This window comes from Schistocerca gregaria, chromosome 2, assembly GCF_023897955.1.
Source record: "Schistocerca gregaria isolate iqSchGreg1 chromosome 2, iqSchGreg1.2, whole genome shotgun sequence".
NCBI lineage: Eukaryota > Metazoa > Arthropoda > Insecta > Orthoptera > Acrididae > Schistocerca > Schistocerca gregaria.
The window spans coordinates 444,417,257-444,438,636 of record NC_064921.1 but is presented as its reverse complement, the minus strand read 5'-3'; the positions used below and the strand labels follow the sequence as shown (position 1 = coordinate 444,438,636).

Here is a 21,380-nt window from a genome sequence, read left to right as displayed (position 1 = left end):
TGGATGCTGCGAGCTCGCATGCTAGTTGCGTGCCCATGAACTAACGCCACACCCGAGTAACAACAGAACGATTCACATTAAGCCATCGGGCCAAATCTGTTTGCTACTGTCCTCTTTCCTTTCTTGCTATGGACTTCCAGAGGGTCTGGTAGGCGTGGTCCCTGTGCCATACTGCACCATCTGTAACTGTGTACATAGCGATTGTGAATGTGGGGCTACCCACCAAACACTACCTCTTTTCATGGGTGCCCTGCCGTCATAGCTCGCTGCGTTCTCCGTTGACTAGAATGGCATCTTCCGTGCAGAACACAGTCGTACGGATGTATGGTTGACAGTTTGTATGATTATATCATGAATTAGACTCGGGGCGGGGAAAAAGCAGTTTGTTGCTTTAATTTTGAATGCCAGTGTATGTTCCAAAACGCCGCGCGTAAAAACAGGATTTTCGGGAGCACATACCTCGGATTCTGTTGATGATAGACAGGTTGGATGAAGTTCTTTGGGTAGCCCTTGCGGTAAGGACCTTCTGTATACCAAAAAGAATGAGCGTCATACTGTCACTATCCTACAGACAGGGTCAAAGTGTGGATACTACGTCATTCCTCCCGCTTAGACAACTGGAGGGGTAAATCAGTTGGTTTGTTTTGTATTTTATGTGATCTATGACGGACTTGATGCAACCATTAGTTTATCGGCGGTTGCTCGCTAAACCCCACCGGAATGGTATTTTTTCACGATATTTTCGCCTTCACCAGCGGACCAAAAACCCAGTGGAGGATTCCATATGCACAACAAATGGGTGAATCTGGAATTTTTTTTGGTATCTTTATCCGTTTCCAAGCTACACATGTTCAAAGTTACTTACTTGTACACATGAAACACAGACGTAAAATCCGATGTGAGGCGGAAACGTAGTTTATAAAGTGACGTAGCACGGACAAATATCCTGTAAAGCGTCTACGTTATCTGCAAACCCTATCCTGTACACTGAGGCACACGCAAAATTTTTTTGAACGTAAAATAGGGTATGAGGTGTAAATTAGTTTTGTGTTATTTCAGTTTCATAACAGTAAACCATCGAAATTTTACTCACCAATTCATTTCTTTTCGTATGGTTTATATGCCCTGCTGCGGCTGGGAAAGGAAGGGAAACAGCAGACAAATACTCCTAGCGGAACACAAACAAACTAGAGTATGTTTGTGTTTATTTAAAAGACTCTGACTGAAGAGTGGCTACCAACTACCTTCCTCAGCAGCTTTAAAAATTTTGTCATGCAAACATATTCGCACTTTTTTGTGCTTCAGAGAGAAGAAGACAGTGATAGTGCCAAAGACATAGAAAAGTAATAAATATAGAAGATAGTAGACAGTGGCTGTATTATAGAAAGAGCGAGGGAGACAATGGAAGTCTGAGAGAAAGAGAGGGACGAAGTCGCAGTGGAATATTGTTTACAGTGACAGAACAGTCCTATCAAAAGAGTGAAGGGGAAAGTGCAAGGTGGGTGGGGAGGGGGTGGAAGAAGAGGGATAAAGAGAAAGTGGGAGTGGGTGATAGCCAGCGATAATGAGAAACTGAGTATATGACAATGACAACGAGGAAGATAGAGATAGTGAAGGTGAGAAGAGACAGTAGCAGTGGAAAGGAGAATGAGATATTATCAGTAAAATATAGCAAGACACAGTCAGTGACAGTGACAGGAGACTGTAGGCAGAGCAGAACGAAGGGGACGGTGGTTGTGCCAGAGGAGACGGCAAAGAGACAAACAGATAATCACAATGAGCTGTGCTGAATAAGTGGATGAGAGCAACTGGCAGTGGATGGGAACGAGCAACTTATAGATATGGTGTTGATGTTGGTGTGAGTGAGTTACAGTCATGGTAGCTCGTGGGAGTCTGAGGTGAGTTACATGTTAAAAAAAAAAGCGCGAATATGTTAGCATGCCTAAATTTTTGGGAAAATTTTTAAAGGTGGTGTGGAAGGTAGAATGAGGCAACTCCTTTACTACTTTAAGTGTCTCACTTCCTAATCTAATTCCCTCAGCATCACCCGATTTAATTCGATTACATTCCATTATCCTCATTTTGCTTTTATTGATGATCATCTTACATCCTCCTTTAAAGACACTATCCATTCCGTTCAACTGCTCTTCCAAGTCCTTTGCTGTCTCTGACAGAATTACAATGTCATCGGCGAACCTCAAAGTTTTTATTTCTTCTCCATGGATTTTAATACCTACTCCGAATTTTTCTTTTTTTTTTCCTTCACTGCTTGCTCAATATACAGATTGAATAACATCGGGGAGAGACTACAACCCTGTCTCACTCCCTTCCCAACCACTGCTTCTCTTTCATGTCCCTCGACTCTTATACCTGCCATCTGGTTTCTGTACAAATTGTAAATAGCCTTTCGCTCTCTGTATTTTACCCCTACCGCCTTTAGAATTTGAAAGAGAGTATTCCAGTCAATGTTGTCAAAAGCTTTCTCTAAGTCTACAAATGCTAGAAACGTAGGTTTGCCCTTCCTTAATCTAGCTTCTAAGATAAGTCGTAGGGTCAGTATTGCCGCACGTGTTCCATCATTTCTACGGAATCCAAACTGATCTTCCCCGAGGTCGGCTTCTACTAGTTTTTCCATTCGTCTGTAAAGAACTCGCGTTAGTATTTTGCACCTGTGACTTATTAAACTGATAGTTCGGTAATTTTCACATCTGTCAACACCTGATTTCTTTGGGATTGGGGTTATTATATTCTTCTTGAAGTCTGAGGTTATTTCGCCTGTCTCATACATCTTGCTCATCAGATGGTAGAGTTTTGTCGGGACTGGCTCTCCCAAGGCCGTCAGTAGTTCCAATGGAATGCTGTCTACTCCGGGAGCCTTGTTTCGACTCAGGTCTTTCAGTGCTCTGTCAAACTCTTCCCGCAGTATCGTATCTCCCATTTCATCTTCATCTACATCCTCTTCCATTTCCATAATATTGTCCTCAAGTACATCGCCCTTGTATAGACCATCTATATACTCCTTCCACCTTTGTGCTTTGCCTTCTTTGCTTAGAACTGGGTTTCCATCTGAGCTCTTAATATTCATACAAGTGGTCGTCTTTTCTCCAAAGGTCTCTTTAATTTTCCTGTAGGCAGTATCTATCTTACCCCTAGTGAGATAAGCCTCTACATCCTTACATTTGTCCTCTAGCCATCCCTGTTTAGCCACTTTGCACTTCCTGTCGATCTCATTTTTGAGACGTTTGTATTCCTTTTTGCCTGCTTCATTTACTGCATTTTTATATTTTCTCCTTTCATCAATTAAATTCAATATTTCTTCTGTTACCCAAGGATTTCTACTAGCCCTCGTCTTTTTACCGACTTGATCCAGTAACAATTAGTAACAATTAGTTATTCATTTATATCAGCAGGAATCCTTACATTGAAGAGTTATTATCCTGTGAGTACAAGTGTAGGAGATTGTGACATTTTTTATAGTTTTATAATATTGAAAAGTACGTTGACAGTGAAAGTAAGTATATCTAAAGGTATTACAATGTAAATTTAAGTTTGTTCTGCTGTTTTATGAGTGGTTTACAAATGAAACCACTGGAGCAGTATGTACTTTTGACATATATTTGCTAAATGTTACACCCACTATTATTGTTATCGAGGACTATAAATTGTTTTAGAGTTCTGAATTCATGGAAGCTTTACGATGTGGAATTATGTCTAGGAAAAATGTGGAACTCCTTTGAAATATATTGAGGTGACAAAAGTCATGGGATACTGATATACACATATACAGATGGCGGTAGTATTGCGTACACAAAGTGTAAAAGAGCAGTGCGTTGGCGGAGCTGTGATTTGTACTCAGGTGAAAAGGTTTCCGACGTGTTCATGGCGGCAGGATGGCAACTGATAGACTTTGAACGCGGAATGGTAGTTGGAGCTAGAAGAATGGGAAATTCCATTTCGGAAATCCTTAGGGATTCCAATACGCCGAGAGCCACAGTGTCAAGAGTGTGCGGAGAATACCACATTTCAGGCATTACTTCTCGCCACAGACAACTCAGTGGTCCCGACCTTCAGTTAACGACCGAAAGCAGCGGCGTTTGTGTGGAACTGTCAGTGCTAACAGACAAGCAACACTGCGTGAAGTAACAGGAGAAATTAATGTAGGACGAACAACAAACGTATCCGTTAGGATAATGCGGTGAAAGTTGGCGTTAACGGGATACAGCAGCCGACGACCGACCTGAGTGCCTTTGCTAACAGCACGACATCGCCTGCAATTCCTCACCTGGGCTCGTGACTATATCGTTTGTGACCTAAACGGCTGGAAAATTATGGAACGGTCAGATGAGTTCAGATTTCAGATCATAAGAGCTTGATGGTGGGGTTCGAGTGTGGCGCAGACCCGACGAAGCCATGAACCTAAGTTGTCAACCAGGCACTGTGAAGCTGTTGGTGGCTTCGTAACGGTGTAGGCTGAGTTTGCATGGAATATAGTGGATGCTTTACTTCAGCTTAACCCATCATCGACTGGAAATGGTTATGTTCGGCTACTTGGAGACCGTTTCAGCCGTTCGTGGACTTTATGGTCCCAAATGACGATGGCATTGTCACCGGGCTACAATTGTCCACGACTGGTTTGACGAAAATTCTGGACAATTCGAGCGAATGAAACTGGTCACCCAAACCGACCGACATGAATCCCACGGAACATCTATGGGACATGATCGAGAGGTCACTTCGTGCACAAAATACTACACCTGAAACACTTTCACAATTATGGTTTGCTGTAGAGGCAAAATGGCTGAATACAAAATTTCGACTTGTTGATTCCATGCCACTTGGAGCTGATGCGCTACGCCGGGTAAAATGAGGTTTGACACGGTATCAGGAGCCATCTCATCATTTTTATCACCTCAGTGTGTGTGTCACGAAGTAATGGGTGGTTGATAACTGTATTTCACAGTGGCTCCAAAGCTAAACCACCGCCTTGAAACAACTGATTTTTTACTATTTGACAATTTCTTCTTATATTAGTTAGTTATTATGATAATAGAATAATAATAAAAATTCAAAATTATATTCCAAAATTGAAACAATGAAATAATTGATTGTTTTCTTTTTGGCAATTTCTTCTTGTATTTGTTGCTTACTACGAAGATGAAGGCTAATTTCGTGAAAATTTTTAAAATTACACTCTTTTTGTATTGTTGGCGCTGTACAAGGTTATTATGGAGCATGTTATATTAAAGACCGGGCAACCGTCGACAAATTTCTTCATACTGAAAGAAACAGTTCGTATGGGCTGTAGAATACTTTTTATTAAAAGCTACGATCGGTTTCTCGCCACTAGAGGATGCATAGTCTGGTGAATGGATCGCCATTTCTTTTCTTAGTTAAATGAACACCTCGTTTGTTGTGTTGTGTGTGCTACAGCATCTCGTGTTTAATAGCGCCACCTATGTTCTGCTGGTTATCCATTGCGCGACATCTTTTCCGTTTGCAGCACCTGAGCTCGTGGAGAGAGATCCGATTGTCGGCCAGTACAATCGATGCGAACCATTCTGACGTCCACGTTGGTGTGCCAAAGGCTCACCCGTAAACTCAGAAAATGTTCACACAGGAGATCTGTGACACACTGTTGTGCGATCTGAGTTCCTTCAGCCATCACCAGCCGTAATCGGAAGTCACACCCTGCAGCTCCCCCAAATCACGACACCAGGATTAACACAGCTATACTTCTTCAAAACATTGAAAGAATGGGCCCTCTCCGGCGATGGTCATTCTGGGTGGTGCAGAATAACAGTTCATCGCTGAACACAGTGTGATGGCATTCATCAGCATCTCGGTCACCCTCACCCCAGACGAAGCCGCTATACTTTGATGTTGACGGGAGTCTACGCATGAGACGGTAATTGCATAGTCCGGCTGCTGCTAATCTCTGAACGATGGCGCGGGATGACACTGAATCCTACTACAGTTATACCATTTTCTGCTGCTGTTGATATTACGCTATACTTCTATAACCATAAATCTGTAACTTCTAATCATTTCACTTCACTGACCCAACTGTATATAGCTGGGCCTTTGCATTTCACTTTTCAGATTTTCTAGCTTCCCTGTCACGTTCAAATTCCTGATATTCCACTTCTCGACTCGTAGAATGTTATTCATTCGCTGGTTATTCAATCTTTTCCTCTTGGTCACCTGTTTCTTGCTGTGCCTTCCCGTGATTCGAATGGGGGACTAGTCCGGAATCTTTTGCTAATGGAAAGATCATAGTGACACATTTCAGTTGCAGGCGACGTGTCCTGTGGATATACATTATGTGTCTGTAATGCAGCGGTTTTCATTACCTTTTGCATCCTCATGCCGTTGATAATTGCTGATTCTTCCGCTTTTTAGGGGCTGTTTCTCACGGTAAGGCAAGAGAGTGCCCTGAACCTGTGTCAGCTCCACCGACCTCCTTTACAAGGCCGCTCGCAGAGTAATGGTAACTTCTTATGCCAGAAGTCTTCAAGTTTTGAGTCTGACAGACAACTTCCGCATGCTAGCGCCGCTCACGCCTGAGGAAACAGCGTGCTCTTCTGAACTGCACTGAGCCTGCTGGTTTATTTCTACCTCGACGTAAAATTGTATTGAGAAAGAGGGTTCCGATCAAAAGAACACAAATTACGCAAATCATGGTGGTGGCGCAAAACGTTTTTGAGGTGTGCCGCCATTGAATTAGTAGACTGTTCTGTCTGGCGCCACTGGTTCAGGTGTAGTATGGACTGTCCTTGCGGCCTTATTGCCAATATCTATGACGAAGAGTTGGTATCTATGGGCTATGTCCTTAGAAGGTCTTTACTTGCCGATATATATAGGCACTAAGTTTAGGGATTGGCGGTAGCGTCGCAAGCCACGAGCTGCGCAAGGAGGGCCTCGGCAGAGTGAAGATACCGGAGTACTTCACTAGGATCACCGTCGACTACAAGCAGCAGGCCGACATCCCGTCGGTTGGTTGGCAACATTTGCGTCAGACGACCGCTTTTGGCCTGCCTGTCCTCTTCTACCTGGCTTTCATCGGCACCACTCAGTAAACGCTGCGACGCACCGTGGATGCATAGAACTGCTTCCTGATAAAGGGAAGTAACATTCTGTAATCGTCGTGGTGATTTGTGTCATTATCTACCTGCCCTCCTTGTTATTTTCTGGTTTGTACCAGACCCTCAGTGTTTTACTCGGTCGGCTGTTTCGTCGTATATATAAGCTGTGGTATTGTACTAGGACACTAGTTGTCATTTATAAATTTGTCTCGCTATTGTATTGCCTTTTCTTTTATTTTCTCTTTTATACCCGTTCCTCAGAGGTGTACTCGGTTTGCTCATTGGTCGTAAATATAGGCCGTAGTATTGTACAAAGACACTAGTTGTCGTTTGAAAATTTGTCGCGCTATTATATTGCCTTTCCTTTTCGGTTTGTACCCGAGCATCAATGTTCTAATGAATCAGCTCTTGGTCTTTAATACAGCCGGAACAATTGTACTAAGGCACATGTTGCCGTTAAACAAAGATGGACCTTGTGGTTAGATTTAGATGTTAACCGATTCAATTCTTTGATTGTAATTACATTTATTAGTCATTAGTTATAATGTGAACAACCTGTTGTTCTAAGCTGTTCGTTGCTGTGTTTGAAAGACCGGGTCATTATTGGTATATTTTAGCTGGAAATCATCACATGAGAAGTGCGGATACTTATGATCAAATAGTATATGCAGGGTAAGGGATTTTCTCTGCCTCGTGATGACTGGGTGTTGTGTGATGTCCTTAGGTTAGTTAGGTTTAAGTAGTCCTGAGTTGTAGGGGACTGATGACCGTAGATGTTAAGTCCCATAGTGCTCAGAGCCATTTGAACCAAATAGAATATGTCTGAAAATAGTATCACAGCCAGAGGAGTAAATACTGAGACTAACACAACAAATAAAAAGAGGCCAACGGAAGTCAGGACACTACACCACTGACTACTCACCCTTCTGGCCACAGGTAAAATGACCCATACGTCAACAGTTATTAATTTCTGGACGTATGACGTTTTTTGAACAATACTACTTGCTGGCAATTATTGTGATAATTTCCTTTAAACACTGTTTACGAAATTTGGTCTCACCTCCGAGGTTGATCTGCGCCGTGCCCTGAGCGCTCTCTTCATTGTTGGACACGAAGCACTGATACATGCCTGCATCCTCTCTCTCGACGTACTGGATCCTCAGCGCCTGCAACCAAACGGGATGATCTGTCAATTTATATATACTTCCCAGTTGATTGTTACTGAGAATATTAAGTAGATGCGTTAGACATCTGTTACTCCCTTTCCTCGTAAGCTAGCTGCTCAAAATGTTAGTCACCCCTTTTCGTATTAATCGGATCCCACTTAGCTGCAAAATATTTCATTTATCTTCTTCTGTTCGTATTTCTTCACTAAAAGCTTGTTTTGTGTATTATTCCATTGTCACGTGTACCTGTTGGAGTTACAGTTAACACAGTTTACGTACGTCTATGTTGGTTTCATATAAAGTTGTTTTACAGTTTTATTTATGTCTAGGTCCAGTGACGTTCAGAATGCACCTGTATGATGAAAAGTTGTGTGAATCTCATAATTTCACCTGTACAGAATACTATTTTTGACAGACAAAATAACAGTTCTCACTCCCAAGATACTTTATGTTTGCAGAGTAAATCGTATCTCTGAACGCCAGAGATGATGGTTGTACATTATAGCTACTACAGTTATGTCGTTAACACAAATATAAAAATATTTGGAAAGCTACGTTGAAATTTTACAAAAAGGAAAAGAATAAAAACCATATAATACTCATAGACAGTAGATAACTTTAACTACAACAGAATTCTAATATCTACGATATACAAACATCATCCTGACCGTCAGAGGTACGACTTACTCAGTAGACGTAAAGTATCGTAGGAGCGAAAATTGTCATTTTATCTGTCAAAAATCTATACAGAAGAAATAATGTGATTCATACTGCTTGTCACCAGACAAATATCCGCTTCGTGATTCATTATGAACATCACTCCACCTGGACGTAAGTAAAGTCGCAAAACAACTTTATATGAGACACACATAGACTTATGTAAGCTATATTAATTGTACCGCTGAAATAGAAGCAGCAAGAGCTAAATCCTTTGCAGCTAAATGGGAATCAGTTTAGATAAAAATGTCTTATTTTTACCTGATATATGGTGCGGATCCAATCAGGCGGTAATGTTAACCTGCAGCACCGACTTAAGTCAGGGGAATGAAACGGCGTGTACATGACAGTCCACAGTAGCAACGCAGTAAGGTGGGTCGACGTGAAAATATGACAAAATAGCAGAAAGGAGCTATCGAATTTGGACGTGCCTGTGACCGCACAGTGTTTGAGGTTGCTTGATCTATTGCTTATGTGAAATTTTATGGGACTTAACTGCTAAGGTCATCAGTCCCTAAGCCTACACACTACTTAACCTAAATTATCCTAAGGACAAACACACACACCCATGCCTGAGGGAGGACTCGAACCTCCGCCGGAACCAGCCGCACAGTCCATAACTGCAGCGCACATAGACCGCTCGGCTAATTCCGTGCGGCAATGGTGTACCGCTCGCATCTATGGAACACAGTGCGAGAATAACAGTCGCAAGAAGACCTTAACTGCCAGGGACTGGAAACTTGTTTAAAGCCTTATAAACTGCAATCGGTATCAAACTCGACAGGAACTGCTTCTGTCAGTGACTGTAGTTGCATGAAAACGAGTTTCCGAATGAACACTGCGAAGTAAACTGCATGCAACGGACACTTCGTGTTCAGAATCTGGTAAAAGGCTATGTCTCGCAACGGCAGAAAAAGCTACACAACACGGAAACTGGACAGTACCTGAGAGGAGGCGTGTTATATGGTCCGATGAGTCACTATTTTACCTCTTTTCAAATTATGCAAGGCGGCGAGAGCACTGATGGACCAGTGAGGCGTTTGAAAAGCAGAGTGTAGAGGGTGCAGCTCAGGCAGGAGGTGTCTCTGTGACGGTTTGACGATGGTGTCCGTATCGTGACTTGGGCCCACTCACTTAAGTTACCCTCAGCATAAACCAGAATCTTCGTTTCAACATTCGCGGTAACCAAGTGCTGCCCTCTCTTCTATACCACTGTGATGAACATGGTGTGGATACTCCCACCTTCCGAAATGACAATAGCCGTGTGCTTAGCTCTTATGTACGTGTACGTTACTGGATATGAACACTCAAGCATTATATCGCAACTCGACAGCCCGATTATTTTCCAGATCACAGTAACATACATATTGTCCGCAACTAATTGGAACAGTTGAAGCTTAGCAATCAAAATACCGAATGCTCCGTAGCTCTGCTATGCCCAATCACCAACGAGGGCTTCGTTTGGATAGGGTATATCTGAAGAAACGTATGAACTCCTTACCAAACGGAATCGAGAACGATATCATCAGGCGGTGTTACACTGTATTACCGTGATGCCTCCAGGGGGAGGAGGGAGTGGGAGAAGGAGACTAATTTTTCGTCCGAGTTTCCTATATTATAGTTGTTTTACCATAAGTGCAGATATTTCTTTTGTGACAGGGCGATGTAACTAACGATATTCATTAGTATTTACTTCACTTGCAGACTAAAATTATAGTTATTAAGAATATGTTTTTAAGGTGATTAGTATCTCCAACTAAATGGGACAACAGGAAGCCATTACGGCTTATTTTCCCTGGGCAGTAGGGCAGGTGTTAAAAGTATGGATGCGTGGACTCAAAACAGTCTGTACTGACAGATGTAGCCTAATTTGTGCTGCAGTTACGACTGTGTAAAAAAGTTCAGCTAGTAAAGTCTGTGACGTGTTTGTGGGAAGACTGTTAGATGCAAAGAAAAAACAATGAAGACGCTGGTGTGTGAACATATTACGATACCAAATATAAAAATATCTGCATGTATACCTGTCACACCCATTAGTTATAGGACATTCCAGAAATGTTGCCACAAACTTCGAGGGACTGCAGAGGGTGTCTTGAGGAACAAACTGACGATAGGAACCTTTGTCCGGAAATGTCATCGAACGACGCTACAGAGCTGCGTCTGCCTCTAGACCAGGCCACCGCTGACGTGCTGTAGGCGGGACGTCTCGCAAATGTTGTTCATTAGTCAGTCATCAAGACTGATTCCCGCGATCGCCAGTGGGGAGCTAGCTGCTGCGTACACAGGCCTTGTCTCGGATGTACGCGGTGCTCTATCGATGACTGTTTCGGAGAGGGATTTCCATCCGCAGTTTATTTTATTTCCAGGAACACGCTAAAATCGCCAGTGTTGTTTGGTATGCAGGAGAAAAATAAACAGCATCAGCGTACGAAGTCTGTGGGCAACGAGGTATACGGACCCTGCAACGAACTTGTGACGCCACTATAGTAGGCTTGTCCGCCACACTTCGGGAAAGCTCGGTTCCGTGCAGGGCGTGCGGGGTATCAGTTTTTAATGGAAAATATACCGACCAAAGGTCTTAATTTTGTCGTGTCCTGTCGAGAACGTGCACTTCTTTAAACGCGCAGACAAGAGCTGTTAAACTCTCTCACCGCCGCACACTGCTGCTGGCACTCGTAAGATCTGAGTGTTACGTACTGAGAAGTACGGGCCACGGCCTGTCTTTCTCGTAGGTCTCAACAAAGTGACGCTTGCTGCTGAAGGGTTCACCTAGGAGCAAGCGCCAGCGCATATACAAACATAAAAAAAAGGTTTGCATCACCACGGTTTCGAGAACTCCTGAAGGTAGACGTTGACAGTGGACATTGTATCACAGACACAGTCCCTTTGAATGTTCAGAGATGCCACTACACCCACCCAAGTATGTAAACAACCAAGCACGAGCAGCGCCTATTAGTTTGAGGGGATACGACAGCCGATCAGTTCCAGTCATCCCACGAGGAAGGAGGTACACCAGGCGTCTCGAGGTGAACCGAAGCGATGTTTTTCGGACATTGCTTCTACGCAACAACGTGTCGCTGTTGTTACCCGTGCCAAAGGTGGTCATATTAGGTAGGTGGTCATGATGTAATGGCTGTTCAGTGTAGCTTTCACTTTATGCACAAGGAGCGCTGCGCGTCACGCCATAAGGCGCCCATCGAGCTTAGGCAAGTATGTGAATGAGGCCCCCGGGACATCAAAGGTACCACTGCCTGTGTTAAACCTTTTAATGAGTGCATCATGACAGCATTTTAATTCTTTTATGTCGCTCAATAATTGTATGAGATACTGAAAATTAAAGTTTTTGTGGCTCAGGAAATCGTTTGATCGGCAACCTGGAATTGGGACCGTTTGCTCGTTTGCCCATTTATAATGTCTGATGTTCCCTTTAGCCACCAGTGGCCTCGGTGCTGCGACTTCCGCAGTGGCTGGCGTGAGACACAGCAACTGGGACGCGGAAGCTGTGCGGGGTGCCTACCTGTCGGTTGAGCAGCTGGACGCGCGGTGAGGTGGCGAGCGGTCGGCCGTCCTTGAGCCAGGAGACGGCCAGCTGGGGGTGGCCCTCCGTGGTGCAGTTGAGGCTGGCCGCCTGGCCAGCGTCCACCGTCTGCAGCTGCGGGCTCATGTACGCTGACAGCGGCGCTGTAACACCACACACGTTGTTACCAAGAAATCCTCATTGCGGATGACAATGACACTGTAATTGCAGATGCTGTTGATTAGTTTTCAGTCCGATCTATATATATATACTCTTCAAGCCATCGTGCGGTGCATGGTGGACGGTACCCTGCACCGCTACTAGTCGCTTCTTGACATGTTCCACTTGCAAACAGAGCGAAGGAAAAACAACTGTGTGTATGTCTTCGTACGAGTCCTAAGTTCTCCTGTCTTATCTTCGTTGTTTTTATGCAGAGTGTATGCTAGTGGCAGTAGAATCTTTCTACAGTCAGCTTCAAATGCCGGCTTTCTAGATTTTTTTCGATTATATTTCTTATAAGAACATAGCCCCTGGAGTAGACACATTCCATTAGAGCTACTGACAGCCTTGGGAGAGCCAGGCCTAACAAAACTCTACCATCTAGTAACCAAGATTTATGAGACAGGCGATATACCCACAGACAGAAGAATATAATAATTCCAATCCCAAAGAAAGCAGGTGTTGACAGATGTGAAAATTACCAAAGTATCAGTTTAATAAGTCACAGCTGCAAAATACTAAGGGTGCAATGGTGTGAGTGAGGCTGGGCGGGAAGAAAAGAATGCCACTGGCATCGAACACAGATGACGTTGTCCACGCGATCGAGGAATTGATTAGCAGGACGTTCACGCAGAGATTCTCTAATGGCTCCGTGACAGAGGAGTGAATTTCTCTCGAAGAGAAACTGCACGAACGGTAGGACGTTCCACTTTACAGAGACTTGTTGACTATGTAGAAAAATATCATGTAACTGTGTCAGTTTGAAGTGTAGCAGCAGTCAATAAAAATTGTTCGACCTGCCATAATAAAGTGTAACTTATTTTATTAAGTCTCCTTGTATCAACAGAAAAGACTTCCTAACACTTAAGTTTATTTTCGATGTCAGTAAATCTCTCTTTTTCAGAAACGCTTTTCTTGCCATTGCCAATCTGAATTATATATGTTCTGTACTTCGGCCAACGTGAGTTACTTTACTGCTCAAATAACAAAACTTATCTGTTACTTTTAGTACCTCGTTTCCCAATCCAGTTCCTTCCGCATCACCTGATTTAATTCGACTACCCTTCAAAACGCTCTCTTTGCTTTTGTTAGTTTTTAATCTTATAGCCTCTTTTCAAAACACCAATCCAGTCCTTTGAACTGGTGCTCCAAGTCGTTTGCCATCTCTGTCAGAGTTCTTATTTCTCCTCTGTGAACCATAATTCCTTTCCCCAAATTCCTGCTAGGCTTACTTCACTACTTGGTCGGTGTACAGACCGAATAATATGAGGGCTAGGCTACAATTTATCTTTTTGCGTCGTCAACTACTGCTTCCTTTCATGTCCTTTGACTTTTATAACGGCAGTCTGATATCTTTACAACCTGTATTGAACCTTTTGCTTCCTGTATTATATTACTGCTAATTCCAGAATTTCAAACAGTATTTCTGCGAACATTCTGGAAACTTTGTCTAAAACGACAACTGCTGTTGCTTCTTGTAATGGAAGTCGTGGGGCCAGTGTTGCCTCGAGGGTTCCTACAGTTCTCCGAAACCCAAGCTGATAGTCATCTACCAGTCTTTCTTGCTTCCTTAAATAATTCGCATCAGTATGTTTCAACCTTGACTTATCAAATAAAACACCCCGCAGCTGCTGGTAGAGGTAGCAAATGACAAATCAGGAATGCATACAAAGATCGTCAGTATGGCACGCCTTTAGATTCCTGTGACCAGAGCGAAAACCCAAATGCCTTGTAGCCAGATATTGTTCCTATGTACTTTCAAAACTTAGCTATTGATATCATTGTTCCCGGATTTGATACACAAAACATGCTGCAAAATTCAAACCTCAGAGATGGACTATAACAATAGTAACCAGAACTAATAATCGCATTCACTGTAAAAATTTGATTCATTAGTTGAGGACTGTAACTACACCATTACCAGTGCATGATGAACATTAAGAAAAAATTTACTTACACCTCTTTTTATGGTCGTGGAACAACTGCCAGCCGTGTGTGACATATCCCGAGAAAACAGTGTTTTCTCCTATCGAAACAATGTCTACAATAAATTTCCGAGAAGAAGAAACAGAAATCTAAAACCACCATATTTAAAACGGGAGTTGAAGCACACTTCTGTAATAATACGCACTACACAGTATAGATTTATTTAAATGAGGATGAGGATAAGTTAAAAGTGTTACGATTGGTAAAAATTACAAAAATGGTTCAAGTGGCTCTGAGCACTATGGGACTTAACATCTATGATCATAAGTCCCCTAGAACTTAGAACTACTTAAACCTAACTAACCTAAGGACAACACACAACACCCAGCCATCACGAGGCAGAGAAAATCCCTGACCCCGCTGGGAATCGAACCCGGGAACCCGGGCGCGGGAAGCGAGAACGCTACCGCACGACCACGAGCAGTAAAAATTACAAAATAACACACTTCGAGAGTGTAGAGCCCATTAATGGAACTACATATGCACAAGATCTGTGATGGAAAAAACTAATATCGTCTCTTCTTGCTGAGATCGGTATTTCTCTCATTATGGAGGTATGCCAGTTTATTCTTTCAAACAGAAAACTGGAAACGTGCAGAGAATGTAATGGATAAGCAGGAGTGCCAAATTACCCTCATGCCAGCCGAATGTGTTGGGGATAGTGCATGAAGTTAAACGTGACAAGATATGAAGAAATAAGGTAAGATTCTTTTTCTTTTTCTTGAACCTGTATCCCACATCGAGTAACATCGGCAAAGTTATTATCTGGTTTGATGCTGTTAATTTAAGGGCTGGCCGGATGCCCTTCCTCCTGCCACGCCATTACCTCCTGAGACGGAATAGTTGTAACCCAACTGTCCGCATGTAGTGTTATTCAAGAAAAGTGGATGAAAGTTTTCGAAATGTTGGCGAATCATCTAACTGAGGTTGGACGTGGGTACCAGCCCAGCATTCACTTAGTAGGATGTGGGGCATCACCTAAATCCAAACCCAGACTGGCCAGCACAACGACTCTCGTCGTTAATCCGCCTGGTGGGAGTTTGGTGGCCAGCAGAAGTGTTTAAACTCAGAGTAGTGTTCCTGGAGCCCCTTTAGCAATTATGGACGTGTGGGGTGTCGCATTGTCCTGCTGGAATTGCCCAAGTCCGTTGGAATGCACAATGGAAATGAATGGATGTAGGTGATCAGGCAGGATTCTTAGGTACGTGTCACCTGTCAGAGTCGTATCTAAATGTATCAATTGTCCCACATCACTAAAACTGCACACGCCCCACACCATCACACAGCCTCTATTAGCTTGAACAGTCCCCTGCTGACATGTGGGGTCCATGGATTCATGAGGTTGTCTGCATACCGGTACACGTCCATCCACTCGATATAATCTGAAACTAGACTCGTCTGACCTGGCGACATGTTTCCAGTCATCAACAGTCCAACGTCGGTATTGAAGGGCCCAGGCGAGGCGTAAAGCTTCATCAAGGGTACACAAGTGGGCCTTCGGCTCCGAAAGCCCACATCGATGATATTTCGCTGAATGCTTAGCACACTGACACTTGTTGATGGCCCAGCACTGACATCTGCAGCAGTTTGCGGAAGGGTTGCAATCGTCATTGGTCCTATTCTTGAAGTATCTCTTTCCAGCCGCGGCGATGTCGGAGATTTGATGTATTCACGGTACCTTCGTGAAATGGTCGTACAGGAAAATCCCCACTTCATCGCTACCTCGGAGATGCTTTACCTTGTTGTTCGTGCACCGACTATAACAACAAGTCCAGACTCACTTAAATCTTGATACTTTGTCATTGTAACACCAGTACTGATCTAACAACTGCGCCAGACATTTGTTGCCTTATATAGGCGTTGTCGACTTCAGCGCCGTATTCTCCCTGTTTGCGTATGCCTATATTTTAATACACATGACTATACCAGTTTCTTTGGCGCTTCAGTTTATACGGTGCTCCAGGAGGAATCTCCAATATTTAGTGATAGGACAGGAACGATCGTTCGAAGCAAAAAAGTCTAGTATATATGAACTCCAAAAAGCATATCTTAAGAGCTACGAGCACTTGTTCATCTTCAAAACTGCGAAACAAATCTCTTCAAATGCATCTACTGTCCATATTTTCACACCTATTTGTATGGACCAAAAGAAGAAAAAAAATTGTAAACAAGGCCTCTAAAATGCATGCCATACGATCTATGGTCACTTGTTCAGCAGAAGAGATATGTTTCAGAGTTGCAAAGAATAGAAGTGCTGATAGCTCTTAAGATATGTACTTCAGATCCGATGAATATCGCAAGTTTCTTTTTCTGGTCGATAATACGATATACCCCCCCATGAACCATGGACCTTGCCGTTGGTGGGGAGGCTTGCGTGCCTCAGCGATACAGATGGCCGTACTGTAGGTGCAACCACAACGGAGGGGTATCTGTTGAGAGGCCAGACAAACATGTGGTTCCTGAAGAGGGGCAGCAGCCTTTTCAGTAGTTGCAGGGGCAACAGTCTGGATGATTGACTGATCTGGCCTTGCAACATTAACCAAAACGGCCTTGCTGTGCTCGTACTGCGAACGGCTGAAAGCAACGGGAAACTACAGCCGTAATTTTTCCCGAGGACATGCAGCTTTACTGTATGATTAAATGATGATGGCATCCTCTTGGGTAAAATATTCCGGAGGTAAAATAGTCCCCCATTCGGATCTCCGGGCGGGGACTACTCAGGAGGATGTCGTTATCAGGAGAAAGAAAACTGGCGTTCTACGGATCGGAGCGTGGAATGTCAGATCCCTTAATCGGGCAGGTAGGTTAGAAAATTTAAAAAGGGAAATGGATAGGTTAAAGTTAGATATAGTGGGAATTAGTGAAGTTCGGTGGCAGGAGGAACAAGACTTCTGGTCAGGTGACTACAGGGTTATAAACACAAAATCAAATAGGGGTAATGCAGGAGTAGGTTTAATAATGAATAGGAAAATAGGAATGCGGGTAAGCTACTACAAACAGCATAGTGAACGCATTATTGTGGCCAAGATAGATACGAAGCCCACACCTACTACAGTAGTACAAGTTTATATGCCAACTAGCTCTGCAGATGATGAAGAAATTGAAGAAATGTACGATGAAATAAAAGAAATTATTCAGATAGTGAAGGGAGACGAAAATTTAATAGTAATGGGTGACTGGAATTCGAGTGTAGGAAAAGGGAGAGAAGGAAACATAGTAGGTGAATATGGATTGGGGCTAAGAAATGAAAGAGGAAGCCGCCTAGTAGAATTTTGCACAGAGCACAACTTAATCATAGCTAACACTTGGTTTAAGAATCATGAAAGAAGGTTGTATACGTGGAAGAACCCTGGAGATACTAAAAGGTATCAGATAGATTATATAATGGTAAGACAGAGATTTAGGAACCAGGTTTTAAGTTGTAAGACATTTCCAGGGGCAGATGTGGACTCTGACCACAATCTATTGGTTATGACCTGTAGATTAAAACTGAAGAAACTGCAAAACTGTGAGAAATTAAGGAGATGGGACCTGGATAAACTGAAAGAACCAGAGGTTGTACAGAGTTTCAGAGAGAGCATAAGGGAACAATTGACAGGAATAGGGGAAAGAAATACAGTAGAAGAAGAATGGGTAGCTCTGAGGGATGTAGTAGTGAAGGCAGCAGAGGATAAAGTAGGTACAAAGACGAGGGCTGCTAGAAATCCTTGGGTAACAGAAGAAATATTGAATTTAATTGATGAAAGGAGAAAATATAAAAATGCAGTAAATGAAGCAGGCAAAAAGGAATACAAACGTCTCAAAAATGAGATCGACAGGAAGTGCAAAATGGCTAAACAGGGATGGCTAGAGGACAAATGTAAGGATGTAGAAGCTTATCTCACTAGGGGTAAGATAGATACTGCCTACAGGAAAATTAAAGAGACCTTTGGAGAGAAGAGAACCACGTGTATGAATATCAAGAGCTCAGATGGCAGCCCAGTTCTAAGCAAAGAAGGGAAGGCAGAAAGGTGGAAGGAGTATATAGAAGGGTTATACAAGGGCGATGTACTTGAGGACAATATTATGGAAATAGAAGAGGATGTAGATGAAGACGAAATGGGAGATACGATACTGCGTGAAGAGTTTGACAGAGCACTGAAAGACCTGAGTCGAAACAAGGCCCCCGGAGTAGACAACATTCCATTAGAACTACTGACGGCCTTGGGAGAGCCAGTCATGACAAAACTCTACCAGCTGGTGAGCAAGATGTATGAGACAGGCGAAATACCCTCAGACTTCAAGAAGAATATAATAATTCCAATCCCAAAGAAAGCAGGTGCTGACGGATGTGAAAATTACTGAACTATCAGTTTAATAAGCCACGGCTGCAAAATACTAACGCGAATTCTTTACAGACGAATGGAAAAACTGGTAGATGCAGACCTCGGGGAGGATCAGTTTGGATTCCGTCGAAATGTTGGAACACGTGAGGCAATACTGACCTTACGACTTATCTTAGAAGAAAGATTAAGAAAAGGCAAACCTACGTTTCTAGCATTTGTAGACTTAGAGAAAGCTTTTGACAATGTTGACTGGAATACTCTTTTTCAAATTCCAAAGGTGGCAGGGGTAAAATACAGGGAGCGAAAGGCTATTTATAATTTGTACAGAAACCAGATGGCAGTAATAAGAGTCGAGGGGCATGAAAGGGAAGCAGTGGTTGGGAAAGGAGTGAGACAGGGTTGTAGCCTCTCCCCGATGTTATTCAATCTGTATATTGAGCAAGCAGTAAAGGAAACAAAAGAAAAATTTGGAGTAGGTATTAAAATTCATGGAGACGAAGTAAAAACTTTGAGGTTCGCCGATGACATTGTAATTCTGTCAGAGACGGCAAAGGACTTAGAAGAGCAGTTGAACGGAATGGACAGTGTCTTGAAAGGAGGATATAAGATCAACATTAACAAAAGCAAAACGAGGATAATGGAATGTAGTCAAATTAAATCGGGTGATGCTGAGGGAATTAGATTAGGAAATGAGACACTTAAAGTAGTAAAGGAGTTTTGCTATTTAGGAAGTAAAATAACTGATGATGGTCGAAGTAGAGAGGATATAAAATGTAGACTGGCAATGGCAAGGAAAGCGTTTCTGAAGAAGAGAAATTTGTTAACATCGAATATAGATTTATGTATCAGGAAGTCGTTTCTGAAAGTATTTGTTTGGAGTGTAGCCATGTATGGAAGTGAAACATGGACGATTACTAGTTTGGACAAGAAGAGAATAGAAGCTTTCGAAATGTGGTGCTACAGAAGAATACTGAAGATAAGGTGGATAGATCACATAACTAATGAGGAGGTATTGAATAGGATTGGGGAGAAGAGAAGTTTGTGGCACAACTTGACTAGAAGAAGGGATCGGTTGGTAGGACATGTTTTGAGGCATCAAGGGATCACAAATTTAGCATTGGAGGGCAGCGTGGAGGGTAAAAATCGTAGAGGGAGACCGAGAGATGAGTACACTAAGCAGATTCAGAAGGATGTAGGTTGCAGTAGGTACTGGGAGATGAAGCAGCTTGCACAGGATAGAGTAGCATGGAGAGCTGCATCAAACCAGTCTCAGGACTGAAGACAACAACAACAACAATACGATATATGTAGTTCACAGTCAGTGGTATCTGAACTATTTTCGCTTATAACTTTCGAATCGGTAATTTCCTGACTAGGGTCCCTTACCTCAAATTGATACATTTACCCTTCTCCATCATCTCTGGAAGTTTGTCTCACCATCATGGAATCACCATGTATGGATCTAAGGATAACCTATATATCAGGTCGAAACCGGTTGTCCAAATGAAACATACCAAGCGACCTAGACAGTGTGTTTCGTCACTGTTATTGAAGATACCTGGGAAGTCTGGAAGCTGTGGCGAAGGCCAGAGAGGTGGTTTCGTCGGCTACATACAGTAGGTAGTTTTATCAGACTTCTCACGGTGGCGCCTGCAAACGGGATAAAAAGAGACTGGGTGTTACGCTCTGTGGGCGCGACTCACCTGTGACGAGTAGGTCTGTGACGACGCGCTCGGCGCCGACGCTGTTGTTGACGAGGCAGGTGTAGCGGCCAGAGTCCTCCAGCAGGGCGTACCGGAAGTAGAGGTTTCCGCCCACCTGTCGCACCCTGTCCCCCAGCTGCAGCTCTGCCGGCGGGCCCGACAGCGCGTTACCCGCCCCGCGGTACCATCTGCAGTAACACACGGAATTCACACACATCTGAACATTTGAACCAACATGAGAAAATGAATAACAGGTTTATAATCGGACTGCCTATCACCCTCCGTGTTTTGCTACTGGTGACTCAAAGAGAATCTGTGAGTGCGTCTTTACAATATACTCCTAATCGATATGCCTCTTCGTGTCAGAAAGGACTCAGGGAATCTACATCTACATCTGCATCTACGTCCATACTCCGCAAGCCACCTGACGGCGTGTGGCGGAGGGTACCCTGAGTACCTCCCATGAAGCAGTTTGAAATAACAAAAAAAAAAAAAAATGTTTATACTGAACAGTCGAAAGTCCAGGGTGAAGTAAGAACAATATTATGGAAAGGATAGATTGATACTCATAACATTGAGGAGGTGTCGAGTCGCAGACAGGCTCAATGAATATAATACTAGAAATATTCAAGTTTATGGAAGAAGTCCGCCATCAGAAGTAGAGC

The 21,380-nt window shown here is 43.2% G+C and overlaps 1 protein-coding gene across 1 annotated transcript in view; it reads right to left on the bottom strand.

Annotated features, from left to right (window-relative positions):
• Positions 1-20,788, bottom strand: part of LOC126335832 (Down syndrome cell adhesion molecule-like protein Dscam2) — a 313,257-nt gene extending 292,469 nt beyond the window's left edge. Inside the window, exons 1-3 of the mRNA XM_049999299.1 lie at positions 20,716-20,788; positions 12,483-12,646; positions 8,143-8,248 (exon numbers count right to left, since the gene is read on the bottom strand). Coding sequence (XP_049855256.1) covers positions 8,143-8,248; positions 12,483-12,629 — 253 coding nt within the window. The 5' untranslated portion in view covers positions 12,630-12,646; positions 20,716-20,788. The remainder of the gene's footprint in view (positions 1-8,142; positions 8,249-12,482; positions 12,647-20,715) is intronic.
• Positions 20,789-21,380: the final 592 nt, after the last annotated feature.